The sequence below is a fragment of the Pteronotus mesoamericanus genome, unplaced genomic scaffold, assembly GCF_021234165.1.
Source record: "Pteronotus mesoamericanus isolate MK-2021 breed Mesoamerican mustached bat unplaced genomic scaffold, CSHL_Meso_final contig_78, whole genome shotgun sequence".
Taxonomy (NCBI): Eukaryota; Metazoa; Chordata; class Mammalia; order Chiroptera; family Mormoopidae; genus Pteronotus; species Pteronotus mesoamericanus.
The window spans coordinates 7,650,905-7,664,782 of NW_026555258.1; the positions used below are offsets into that span (position 1 = coordinate 7,650,905).

General features: G+C 46.9%; 1 protein-coding gene across 2 annotated transcripts in view; it reads right to left on the minus strand.

Annotated features, from left to right (window-relative positions):
* Positions 1–5,039: 5,039 nt before the first annotated feature.
* Positions 5,040–13,878, minus strand: part of PBX3 (PBX homeobox 3) — a 191,534-nt gene continuing 182,695 nt past the window's right edge. Inside the window, exons 6-9 of one of the 2 annotated variants that reach the window (XM_054584370.1) lie at positions 11,497–11,662; positions 10,131–10,243; positions 9,286–9,375; positions 5,040–6,554 (exon numbers count right to left, since the gene is read on the minus strand). In XM_054584370.1, the coding sequence (XP_054440345.1) occupies positions 6,462–6,554; positions 9,286–9,375; positions 10,131–10,243; positions 11,497–11,662 (462 nt within the window). In that variant the 3' untranslated portion in view covers positions 5,040–6,461. The remainder of the gene's footprint in view (positions 6,555–9,285; positions 9,376–10,130; positions 10,244–11,496; positions 11,663–13,878) is intronic. The other variant, XM_054584372.1, reaches the window with a different exon arrangement.

Genomic DNA, 13,878 nt, shown 5'->3' on the forward strand with positions numbered 1-13,878 from the left:
ACGCCAACGCCACCTGCATGCACAGGCAGCCCCGATGCAGGGCCCGCTCCAGCCAGCATCCTCACGCCCATGGAGGCTGCCTCCTGCACAAAGCTCATTTATTTTGATTTATGAAGATTACAAAAATAAACCTGAGCGTCTTCCTGGGGATTCTATGATCCTGACACAGGTCCCTGCGATATTGCTTTTCTCTCCTGGTTACCTGAAATTAGCAGAGTAATTCGGAAATCTGCATCTTTATTTAAAAGAAAACACTGTAGATGCAGAATTATAAAAATTTAATATGCTTCCAGGAAAATGAAAAATGAGAGGTTGTGATCTCGCCTAACACTTTCAAATGTGTTTATTAATTCATGTTTTAAATCATAAGTTTCATTCGGTGAGAGCCATGCACAGCAATAAGCCCGTTTTAAAATATTAATGAATAAACAATATTTCTCTATTGAAATATAACATGCTTCTTTGAACAATGGACCACCAGTAATAAATCAAAACCAGGAGAAAATTGCATTTCATATTTAATACAAGTTGAACTCTGCCTTTTTATAAATGATATCTTTTTTGTTTAATTGGCGTCAGTTCAGATCTAGCAGATTGCTAATAAAATTCTGGATTTCCATATTTAATGATGCGTACACTTTCTGCTGAAATTTTACCAAGAAAAAAATATCAGCCTTTTATTATCTCCTTAGATGGTGGCGAGAGGTGAGGCTGCAGCCCCAGTCCAGCCTTGAGGCTCGGAGTAGGTGGACCACAGAGGCCGAGCCGCTCCCTGGACCCTCCCTCAGCAGAGGACTCCCCTGGCACCCCCTCCGCTGGCCAGAAGTAATCATCCCAGCCAGCGGGGCCAGAGGCCCGGCGTTCCATTCTGATCTGGGGTCCTGGGGAACATTAACAGTAAGAAGAGAACCCAGCCAGCCCCTGGGCCACGCACCACATGCACAGCAGCTCACGTGATCTTTACAGTCCCACGAAGAAGCGAGGAACAAAGTTCTCATTTTACAGATGAGGAAGCTGAGGCCAGAGAAAGAGGGGACAGGCCCAGGGTCACACACACAGCTGCTAAGTGGCAGAACTGGACCTGACTCCAGTGTCGTAGCTCTTCACACCTTGTTGTGCTGCTTTGAAGGAGAGGAGTCACCTGCGAGGCAGACCTGGGTTTTATCAACAGTGAGTGAGCTGGGACACAGCTGGAATTCGAGAGCAAGTCGCCACTTCAGGGCCAGTCCGGGACTGACAGGTAATAAGAGCAGCTGACCTGGGCCCTTACTACACGCAAGGCACTTAACTATACCAGCTTGCTTGATTCCCACCCCCTGCAACTCGCCGCCGATGCTGGGAGGCAGGTGCTTGGCAGTTAAGGAAACTGAGGCACAGGGAAGTCACATGCCTTGCCCAAGGACACACAGGTATGCGGCAGAGCCGGGTTCGACCCCAACCCCAGGCATCTCACTCCGGAGCCCACTTGCATGGTGCTTCCCTAGTCACGGGCCACAGTGAGCCCCTGGGCATCCGTTGTCACCCCTGTGATGGGGACAGCGTCCACTGGGTGTGAGGTCTGGCTCCTGGCAGTCTCCGTGCACATTGGCTAAGTCTGTGGCAGCTGAGCCATCAGGGCTGAGGGACTTATATATAGTCCATGGGGCTGGTCGCCAGGCCCAGCAGCCTTCCCGAGGGTGTCCCTGGGTCCCAAGCTGTTGGGGAGAGGAGCCAATGTCCCTGATGGAGAGGAGCTGGCCTCTGCCCCCTTCCCTGCTCAGTGCCCACCTCAGGCTCACAAGTAGTGAGACTGCCCAGCACGGTAACAAAGACACACAACAGCCGGGCACAAAGGGCTAAAAAACGTGGGTTTTGGCTTCAGACACACCCAGATTCATATTTGTGTTTGGCCAAGTGGCTTCAGTGTCCTCATCTGTTAAGCAGGGATAACAATAGGATCCTCCTGCTGAGGCTGCTGGGGGGGTTTGGGGAGCCTGGGCTGGGAGAGCCAGCAGCCACAGCGCCGACCTTCGCACGCCACGCCCTCTGGGCTCTGCCCGTGCCCGTCCCTTGGCTGGGCCACCCTCCCTGTGCCCACGCCCTCACCCAGCTCACTTCTCTTCCTCCCAAACCTCCTCCTTCTTTAGGCCTCTGCTTGGATGTCCAGAGTCCGTTTTTCGCCGTGCCAGGGAAAAGGCAGGGCCTTACTCCATCAAAGGACACAGTGGACTGGGCTCAGCCTTAAAGGACAGGCATTCACCAGGGAGACAGGGTACACAAGGGAAGTTCCCAGGAGAGGGAGTGAGGAAGCAGCTTGGGAGGCTGAATCTCTCACCCAAGGTCACACAGCCGGTGGCAGGCCAGGCCAGGATTCAAATACGTGCCTGGGCGTCAGATCTGCTCACATCCAGAGTGGGCTGCGTGGGCAGTGGGATGAGGGGCCCGAGGCCAGAGCAGGGCAGAATCTTAGGCCTGGAAAGGCACCCACAGTGCACAGGCGGCACTCTGCCCAAATAATGTGCATGCGGAAGGAGTGCCCGGCCCTGCGCTCAGCACCCGCCCTGCGTCACGACGGTGGCCTTCCCCGGCCTCTCCATCCGTTACAGAGCCAGGCCCAGCCCGAGGGCTTCGCTCTTCCTGTCTCTCCCCGCACAAACCTGGTGATCCATAGACACAGACAGAACCACCGAGTCTGTGACACACATCCTGTATGCAGAACAGGACATACACGCACAGGTGACCCAGGCAAGAGGCATGGGCGGGAGAGCAGCGAGCTCTCAGAAGTGGTCGCCTCATCTCAGAAGGGACCTCGCACTGAAGGCTGGACGGCTCACGTTCACAGAAACCTCTCTCCATCCCACCACAAGTGGCTGCTGGGAGGCGTCACATGGGGCCTTTATGGGGCAAACTCCAGCTCTGTGGGAGACAGGTAGTGCCACCTCTTAGAGCCTGAGTTCCCATCTGAAAATGGGATGATAATAGCACCTGTCACATGGGACTCCACGGGCACTGAATAAGACACTGGAGAGAAAATGCCTGGCCAAAGGCTGGACCACGGAGATGCTCCATATTAATAGCTGTCAGCCTAGTGAAGGCCCCTTTCTCACGGCACAACACACATTACACCTAAAACACTGCCCCTCTGGGAGACTCTCCCCACAATGCTTTGCCGCACAGCCCCTCCCTCCCGACTCCAGCCAGGGAATGGCAGGAGGCCACTGCTCAGTCAGGGCTACAGAGAAGTTCCAACCTCATTCACAAGGCCACCTGGTCCACCCTCCTCAGAGATTCCCACGCTGCTCATGTATCTCCAAGGGGAAGGCTGACACCTGCCCAGCGTGAGGGGCTGCTCCAGCACCCAGGCTCCAGATGCTTGTGGACAGACTACCTGCATTCTCATTGAGCACACCTGTGCCCTGCGCATCTACCTATGCGGACAGGCCCCAGAGCCCATGATTAGATGTCTCAGGTGGTCTCCTGCTGTTACCTGACCTTGAGAATGAGTTGTGGGACCCTCTCTTACAGGCCTTTCCAATGCCCTCGCTAAGCATTTGCCTTCTGAACGAGGACTGGGTATTAGCCTGCATCCCTGGGCCTAGCCCTTAACCCATTGCTTGACCCAGAAAAGGTGCCCGTTGAAAACCTATCCAAGCAACACACTTCCCCCAATTTGAGTGAGACATAGGCTGTGCCCCAGTTTCCTCTTCTATGAAGTGAGGTGCTTGTGCCCTCCCTGTCCCCATGTGAGAGGGAAACGTGCGCCCCCTACACCAGCACATAGGAAAGGAACTGCTATTTTTATGCAGGCCTCCCCAGAATAAGGCCTGAGACTCCCGTTTCCCTCCAGGGTTGCTGGTCAAAGTGTTAAGTCTCCAACAGACACTGGTATATGCTTCTCTCAACAGAGTGGCCCAAGAGAAACCAACCCTGAGGCAGTTCTCAGCCTGTGTGCTTCTGGACTTTAAAGATGTACTTAGGGGTATGCGTGAGGTTTCCACAGGATAGTTTTGCAAAACCACACAGCATAGAGATTGTTTTATGTAAAAGATAAGAAGGCTGACCCATAAGCTAATTGAATCATGCAAATAACTACTTAGCCCTGGGAGAGAGTCCTACAGGCAGGCTGAGCGCCTGCATGAGGGAGGACAGCTTTGGAGGGCGATCTATTTTATAAAGTTTATTCTCACAGTACAACTGCCTCAAGATTAATGGGAATGGTGGTCCTAGGCCTTGTTTTGCCTGGTTCTACCAACTGAAATAGTAGAACAGTTATATTTATCATAGACAATTTGCTGCAACTGATTAACATTAATCTGATTTCCTGAGTCAATTTCCTTGAGATATATAGTAAACAGGCCAATTACCTGTTATTGACTTCTTTTCCTATAAAGACTTAGATATTAGCAACAGATGTATATGTACACATATGGAATTTCTAAACATTTAAATAAAACAAGAAAAATGTTTAATCTAGTTAAAGGATTTCCACGTGGTCTTACATTTTTCAAGTTTAGTTTTTTAAAAGCTATGTTAAGGGAAGTTGTGGTATATGTACTTTATTTTTTAATGGCACATGAGGCTCACTCTTTTCAGACAAACTTACGCTTGTTTGCAACTGGCATCTCACGAGGGAAGTGATGAAAATGAAGTGCACGTGACAAGACTGGTTATTTTTTAAAAATCACAACAAAGGTTTTTGCATCTAACAAGTGCCAACTGTATCACTAGGTCAGGAGGGTGTGAGTTCCAAGGGCATAGACTTAGGTCTTGTCACCTTATGGCATCTGCTTAACTTGTATGAGCTTTGCCCTCCTAACCGATGAGAACGGGGATATTTTGCTTGTGGTGCGCTTAGAGCGCACAGCACGGGCGGACAGGGCGCAGCGGTGCAGCAGCCAGCCGGGAGCCTGCAGAGAGAGCCGTCGGTCAGCAGGGGCTGCTCCTTCCTCCCAACATCCCCATCATTGCTAAGCCCCTCTGCCTCTGGGCGCGCTCCCCCTCGGCCTGTCTTGGCTGGCTCATGTGGCGGTGTAAGAAACGGCATCGACATTTAATCATGAAAGCAAAAAGTTTATTCATGTTTGAAACTACATATAACTACCACGAGGAAGACTTTTTCAATCCAGGGTGTAATCCAGTTAGAAAGGAACACGAAACGTTTTTAATACATTAGAATCACCGCCACAAATTATTTTCATGACTCAATCAGTTTCAGAATCGCATACAATACAAAAAGAGAGAAAGGAGAGGGGGCCCCATTACACAGGGTGAAATATACAGTACTGAATACTGAAATCTGAATGCATCACAATTAGTCGCCGCTTTTTTTTTTGCATGAATTAGTAACAAGATGAAGAACATTCAAAATGTTTCTCAGTATTTACAACAGTTTTACTGATCCTGTGTTAATTTAAGACCCAATGTTTCCACTCTCGGTTTTTTAAAAGTTGCAAATGCAACCCTAATTTTTCTTTTAAAAGATTACAATGTACATTACATTTTATGAAGGGAAACAAAGAGTTAATTACAAGATGCAAAAAGATAAGAAAGAGACAAACTACAGCGTGAGTATTGTTCAGAGGTAGTAAGTGAGCACTCTAAGCTACAGAACATGTTGAAATTCTATTGGTTTGTATGAGTTCGCATGAGGTAATAAAGCTGTGTTTTGATTGGTGAGATGTATAAATACTCTTTTGCTACACTATATACAACACTCCAAAGAGCAGGGCCTTTGTCAATGCCCAGAGGACGTAGCAAACCTTGACAAGTCTGTGCAGCACCCAGCGCACACCGTAAAACCCAGACGGATCTCATGTTCACCTCTATCAGCAGCAAGTACCTTCATCTCCCAGAACAATCTGGATCCATATTTTAATTATCAAGCAGACTCTGGGCACTGGTGCTTTCAGAGAGAGAAAAGATGCTACCAGTCTCTGATCTAATTATAACATAAGAGATCGCAACACAATGTGAAGAGGAAGATTCTTAAACACAACTATCATTAACAGAGATAGCCAAATAGCTCCTTTATTCCAACTCCATTAGCAATATGAAAGACAATCAAAGTCTGCGATGGAAATAAGCAAGAAGTTCAATTTAGGTGAGGTGAATCTTTGCATCTGCTTTAACGATTGAGGTTTAGTATATATTGTACTTTTTTACCCTTAAGGCCAAGTAATTGGCAACTGTGAAACCATTAATGTAAAATATTGACAATAAATTATGATAAAATAGCTACAGGACTGTCAACAATGTTAAATCTTGGCCTAATTGGATAAAGTGCTTTTTTAACATTGTGTGTTTTTAAGTATAAATACAAATGATTATGATTCCTTAAAAAACAGATTACCAAGTTCTCTAATAAGACAAGGTTTTACAGTAAAGCTGTAGATGGTGGGCTACAAAAACGCTTTCCTTTTCCTCCTATTGCTCTGAATGCACTTATCAAGGCATGTCAGCTCAGGGAAAAGCGTTGCCAGGGATTAGTTAGAGGTATCAGAGTGCACACTTCCTGGGCCTTCTGTAGGAGAAGTCACAGAAGATGGAGTTGTTGCGTCCTGCCAGCCTCCATTAGCCTGAAAGGAGAAACACAGTTCAACGGGTGCACGTCTACATATTAATTCTACTCCCCAATTTAAAATACCCAGATGACAACATGAGAGCAAAGATGCATTAGCAAAATGTATTTTCCAAACCCACTTTGGCAGCACTTTGAAGCATGTGTTAAAGTGGGATTAAATGCATGTAAAACAAATCCATCCCACCAAGTAAAGACTTGGCAATAAATCAGCACGCTGAGGGAGGGCTTCGGCTAGTTTCAAGCTGGCATGAAGCTCGGCCTTTGATTTGATGGTAAAGATAAAATAACTCAAAAAGAAATCTTTTAAGAAGGGAGCGGTAGAGTAGCTCAGTGCAATACCTCAGCAAGACCTCGGGCTCCACGAAGTAGAAACTTCAGCCCGGCTTAATCCTCGTTCCCACAGAGAAGAGCTTGCCTGCCCTTCGCACACATGCCTGACAGCCAGCTGCTATAAACCCGGGGAGATGAAGGCCAGACTTTCCGTCCAAATAGGATCCTCCAGAATGAAAACGCATGAACTGTGGAGGAGCACACACTACTTAAATCCGTATTCCAATTATCTCTAACTGGAGCTCCTGTTCGGGATCTCGCCACCGCCTTCCGCATGCCGCCGGCCCTTCCTGCCTCAGGTCTGCATCAGCAATAGCAGTACTCAGAAACAAATTTGCCTCATGTCTTGGCCTATAGAGGCAATTGCTGAAATCAATGTCTGATCAGATTTCTGCTGTGGCAGACAGCTTGTCGCTACATATTTTTATGTCAGTCAAGAGGGAGGTAGTGGGCTTGTGAGTTGGGGAACACTGAGTGGAAGTGACGGGGCGGGCCTTTCTGGAGACAAGGCGAGGGTGAGCTGGCTGACACCCAGTGCCTGCAGCACAGGCCCGCCTCATGCTACGCTGCCCCTAGACCCGGACCTCCGGCCCCATGTAGCTGCAGGTCACAGGGTTCCCCGGGACCCCGCCTCCCGCACAGCCATCTGCAACTTCTGCAAGTCCACCCAAAAAGTCTTCTTTAAGGCTGTGTCACTAGGCTACTGAGAATTCTCTAGATTCCCTGCCCAGCTTGGACCCATGGTTAGACGAGCCTTGGGCTGGGAATGTTTCCTTCTCCCACAATCGCCATTCTTAGAGAACTCCCTGTCTCTGACTGACTGCATAGTTCTGCATATAAAGCACCTTTTCTCCCCCTGGGATCACAGAGAAAGGGAGTGGGAACCAAAGAGCACCGCTGAGAGGACCAGAGCCAAAGGGAAAAAGTCCAGGCTTAAGGCAAATAAAATTCAAGTTGGGTGGGGGGGGCGGGGGCGGTGACAGCGGTGTATTGTGGTGTATTTTCAAAGCCTCAGGAGTGCAGGCGGGTGCTAACGTGCCGTGTGTATTTGTGTGGACTCTTAGAAATCCTCTTCTCTGTCTAAAAGGTGAGTTGTTTTCACCCTCAGGTATGAAAATCTACTTAGAAAAAGAAAAACTCTTACACAGATACAAGTCTAAAGATATTCCATCTGAAGTAAACATCATTCCTCTTTTATCCAAATTTATAAACAACAAATGTACAATATTTTTACCCAGCGTGGCAGCTGGAGGAGAGGTTGTCAGCAAGCATTCTTTTTTTCAAAATAAATTAATCCTTACTCTGGTGGTTTGAGATTATGCACTGTATTATACAACAGCGCCTTATCAAGCCTCATCAGTGAAGATGGAATTCATGTCTGTAAAGTGCTGCAGGCAATCACGGTTTCATATTTTATCATGTTGATAAGGATATCGCACATTCTCTGAAGCATTTCAAAACACTTAAATGAAAAAGGAGAAATGCAACTAAAAGGCTTTTTATATGGTTTGTTGTGGGTTATTATGAGTTATTTATAAACCCAAAAAGAAAGATTTGACATTTCAAATGTAAAAGATTTGAGTATTTAATGGTCCTTTTTCCCCTTTACAATTGAACATCCTCAATCACTTTTTAAATCATTAATATTTACTCTTATAGCAAGCTAAGGCCCCAGAAGGGGAGAATTTTGTCCATTTTCTTCCTGACTTGACCACCACGCGCTGGGCAGCTCACGGCCCGTCTAAGTCTGGAGCCCCAGGGCCTGCCCGCCCCTCCACCCAGCTCCACTTTGGACACCCAATGCCCCGGCTCCCTTTCAAGAGCTTTTTGCCATTTTCCATCCTTGTCAGGATGAAGGGACAAGTAAAATTCTGGTGAATTGCCTACCAAAGTTAAAATTATTTCCTCCACAATTAAAAACTGAGAGGCCATTAAAAAGGCTGAACATGTTTGTATCTCCTGCTGACAACACAGCAAATTGCTCTTAAGAAGAGGCTTCTCTGTTTAGCTTGGTCTGCTGGTCTGTCTGGGTCCTCCAAGGTGGTCGCCTGCACCTGAGCTGTGTCTGGGAATTTTTCCTGCCGCTGGTTTCTAAGGTCAGTCACCGGTTCTCCACTATCTCCCCGGAACCATAACCCGTGGCCAGTAGGCGGCAGTATCCTAATGGGCGGGTGTTTAAGTCCCTCTTGATGACTCTGGGCATCTGTGAGGGCTTCTAAGGGCACCTAGGTAACACCAAGTATTTAAGGCCATGAAATGAAAGTGTCGTGAAGGCACTGCCTCCCCCACCTGCCAACAAGATGGGAAGCCAAGTCAAGTGGCCATTAATTTATTAGTCGCTGTTTATCTGACACTGTTCCCACAGCTCTTCGAATCTGGTTCCCCAGAGTACTCACATTTAAATTGTGTGGACTGTACAGTGAATTTCCTCCAAGGCCATCACTGTAGCCTCCCGTCTGATTGATAACATGACGGAGGGTATCCACCTAGAAGTGAGATGGAACAAAATGCATCATCACAAATCTATGAAAACATCATCACTTACACAAGGAAACAACGTGAACTATGTGTGCCACAAGGGTTTAGCATCTTCAATGAAAGACAAATTTATCAATCAAATGTGACTGGCAGAATTTCAACAATTCTTTGCATTTTTAGGCTCACACATCTTTTTTATGCCAGCCAGACAGTAACATCTTCATGGCAATGCAAGCTCTCCCTCTACACCAGCCAATTGTGTGCAGTGGCTGTGGGTGAAAACTACTTGTAAACGTGCATGTTGGATCTCTCTCTCACACACACATCTATGTGCATAAAACTGTTCTCAATTAAGAGGACGAGAAAAAAGTTGAACCTGGAATATACTTTAAGAACATAGGTTTTTATATTCCAACTTTTAAAAAACCACAGAAACAGTGATATGTTTTAAAACCATACACACAATGGCACACACAATTTTTCTGGTCTATTTTGGTACAAAAGTAAGATGCACCCAACCCCTCTCCATGAGCTCAAGCCAGAGCCGAATGCATTCACAAAATGTATCAAGTTTGAATCATCAAAAGTCACTCTTCACTTGACTTCTCAGTAAATTAAATGGTGGGGCAGGTGGGTCACGTTTGGAAGCGCCCAGCCCAGGTTCTGCACAGACGTGCAGACCACTTCCACGGGGTGAGAGTAAGGAGTTTTGAGCCCAAACCCTACCCTGCTAGAAAGGCCCCAGTCAGGGCATCTCTCCTACCTGTGATTGCACATTGGCTCCGACTTGGGACCCTTGGTAAGAATCCCCATTCAGACTCTGCATGTTCATGAACATGTCCCCAGAATTTGGGAGGTTAAAAGAACCAGAAGAACCTGGAAAGGAAAGAGTTAAGTAGCTGAATAACAGAGAGCTACACACACAATCCTCATGACCTAGAGGCAGGGAAAGGAGGAAAGGTACAGAAGGGAAAGGTTGTGCACAACATGAAGCATTTCCAGATCTAAGAGGACAGAGAATAACTCCAGAGAGTTAGGTCCTGCAATTCACGTTACATCTAGGAAAGTCCCATTAATGGGGAAGCCCCAATAAGAAACAGAGAGAAAAATCAAAATAAACAGAAAAACACCCAGTAGCTGGCCTGGAACTGTCCCCTTGTTTTAATTTATCACCAGGATCTGGTCATTAAATGTACTCTTCACCATCGTTAACTGCCATGGTGGACAATTACCCAGAGAAGAAACGTTTTCCTGAAGCTCCTTCCTAGCTACACATTCTACCTAACTCTCCTTTCATCTGTTTTCATGTTCCATGAAAAAGAGCCTGGGCAGGGGCGGGGGCCGGGGAGAGGGTGGGAGAGGAAGACATCAAAACAAACAAAAAACTGCTCACTTTCTGAACTTTTAAGTTTATATTACTAGATCTCTTTTTAAAAAGTCCTTGAATTGTTTCTCAAGACCATTTATTTGGACTTGCTGCACATCCATCATGGTTACTCAAGTTCCCTATAATTTTAAGATGTTTCCAATTTTATCACAAACGTCACATAAACTTTGGCCAAAATGTATTTGAGAAGCCAAGCTTTGCATCCATGTATTGAGTCCCATATCCCTCATAGCTGACTACCTACTGATCCCAGCAAGCCAGCACAGGCGCTGAAGAACGCTAACAAGGGCAGCAGACTGGAGCGTGCGGCTGCATGGGGTAGAAAGCATGACTGTACTTAACCCCAACATTCTAGCTTCATTATACAGCAACGGGTAAATTTCCCACTTCTGCTACTTCACTCTTTGACAGACACTACTGACCTTAAAATGATATAAGAACAATATAGTTAAAATAATCATTAGTGGTGGCACTCTGCCTAATTGCTGAATTAAAAACCACTACAAAGTGCAAAAGTTCCAGAATCTACCGGTAGTGAATGGAACTCACTATGAACAGTGGGTTTAAAAGGCTCTGGCCATCCATCATTCACCCATCCCCGGAACAAGCCTGCATTTCTATATAAATCTTCCTTTATAAATCCACTGTGTCCTCAGTATGGCTCTGGCTTCCTGGCCTGTGGGACAGGGCTTTGTGGCGTAAGGCTGCCTGGGCTGGGTAGGGAGTGAGCGCCAGTACGCACCAGAGTTTGGCGTGGTGGGCGAATTGGTCTGGTTGTTCTGCACAGCTGCGGCCACTGCGTGCGCGGCTGTCACGGCTGTCTTTGCAGCGTAGAGGTTGGCTTCTTCCTGAAACTTGCCGATATTCTTCTTGTACCTGATTCGTTTGTTGCCAAACCAGTTGGATACCTACAAATCGCAGGGACATGAATGAGGAGAAGAGAGGTCACAGGGGGAAGGGGCCAAACTTCCGGTGACTGTTGGACATCAAGGGGGTCCCTTGGAAGACGCTCAACCCTGAGCCTGCGATCACACCCTGTGGGCAATGCATAATGCTTTCAGGGGCTCACTTGCTCTTTTGGGAAACCTCTCCCCACCCTTGGAAATGATGCTGCTCCTTGGAGCTGGCCACAGCACCACTAAAATGGCTGCAGGCCCTGCTGTTCATAAAAATATATTCAATTGGCATGTACCAACTAGTACATAAGTGACCAGTCCCACCAAAAGTGGCTCAAAACAAAAGGAAGTGTTTGTTAAGTTAGGCAAATAATAATAGTTCAGAAAGAATGACTTTTCTTTTGGGGTCTCAAATAATTTTGGCAGCTGTATAGTAGAAATCATGTTTGGTCTGCTGTAAAGAGTAACATCAATTAGTAATGGATGAAAAATCCCTTTGTCTCCTGCCTTAGAAGATACTGTATGTCTGCCAAGACGGCCGCTCAAGCTCTGCATTGCACACGTGAGAAGTTCACAACTTGAAAACTCAAATAACTCCAGTAGTACCACATGCAAATGCACAGGAGCAGCTCTGATTTCATCCAGCAGACTACACTTATTTCTTTTGCAAACTACTTATGATGTCAGCCAGTGCAAATGGAAGAGACTTCTAAAGAGGATCTTGTCAATAGGCAGATTTTATCACATTTCACTGACAACAAAACTTCAGCCCAGAACTCATGGCTCAGTTACACTACGTACTCAAGCACCGGTAGCTGAGCTATATAAAGAAGATAAAAAATCCACACAGGTATTTATAAGGAGGTACCAACTGCTGCATAACAGGCTATGACCTCTCTTTTGTTAAAGTAACAGTTACAAGATATTTTTCAATAATTTCTTAATAATGTATCAAAGGGGCATGTTGCTATGGTATCAGGCTGGGTGGATCGCTGCTTTATCCTGAACAGTCCTTCAGAGCCCCAGGAAAAAGAAGGAGTGGTATGAGCCCTCCAACCCAATTTATACCAATGGGCACGCTTGTTCACCATCTTTGCCAAGTCTTTAATTGCTTTGGAAAAAGAACTCTCATTCTTCAACCTATGGCACTCATCCTTCTGAAAGAAGCCAGAGAGCTCTGGCAAGGGAGCCATGTGAGGAAGACAATGCTGGCCTTGCCCTTGCCCACACGCTGCTCCCTCCTGGGGAATCACTGTGTGCGTGCACCCACGCAGGCACGCTCACTAAGGACCTGTGCAGCTCCCGCGAGCATAGGTTCAACGGACAGTAATGAGCGAACACTCATCAGGACGGGAATGTGCTACAGATCAGGACTCCCTAGCTATTTCTGTTCCACCACCATTTCTTTCCCCTAAAGGACGGTATGCATCCCTTCCTTCCTTCATACCAAACAGCAGAGGTTATCATAACCACCCTTTAATGGCTGTCTCCTACGCGCCTGCCCAGCATTACACAGAGCCCTTTGTGTACATTCTCTCATTTAATCTTAACATCTCAAGGCCTAGGTCAGGACTGAGGAGGTTACAACAGGCATCACACCTGTCCCATACCCAATGGCCTTTTCTTTTTTACTTTCCTCAACTTGCTTGACCTCTTAGCAGTGTCGGGCACTTAGCAGTGTAATTACCAACCCTTCTTCTTAAAACGCTTTCTTTGCATAGTGTCTAGGATATCGTGCTCCTGCATCTCCTCCTTCCCTGCCACACCAGGGCGTGTGTGCGCATGCATTTTCCCCAACACTCAGCTCTCGGCCCCCTTCTCTTTCCGCAACCTTACCCCTGGCGATTATTTCCACTTTTGTCTCTGTGGGAATGATTCCCAGATCTCCATCTCTATCCCTGGCTTCTATGAAGAATTTAAGACATTTCCATATGAATGTTTTGCCACGACCTCTAACTCAATAGTCTGAAATGGCACTCATGTGTCCGCTAAACCTGTGCCTCCTTCTCTATCTTCTTTTTGTGATCATGGCATCGGCCCCTCCAGAGACATGGACTCACTAAGCCCACGACGCCACCATTAAACAGTTCTAATGGATGTACAGTTCCCTATTTGGAACCGAGATCGAGTTCTCTTTCATTTCTACTCATTGGTTTTAGCTTGAACATCTACCACGCTGTCACACAGAAGCTCTCAACAGCCCTACTCTGCCATTGCCCTTGTCTGCC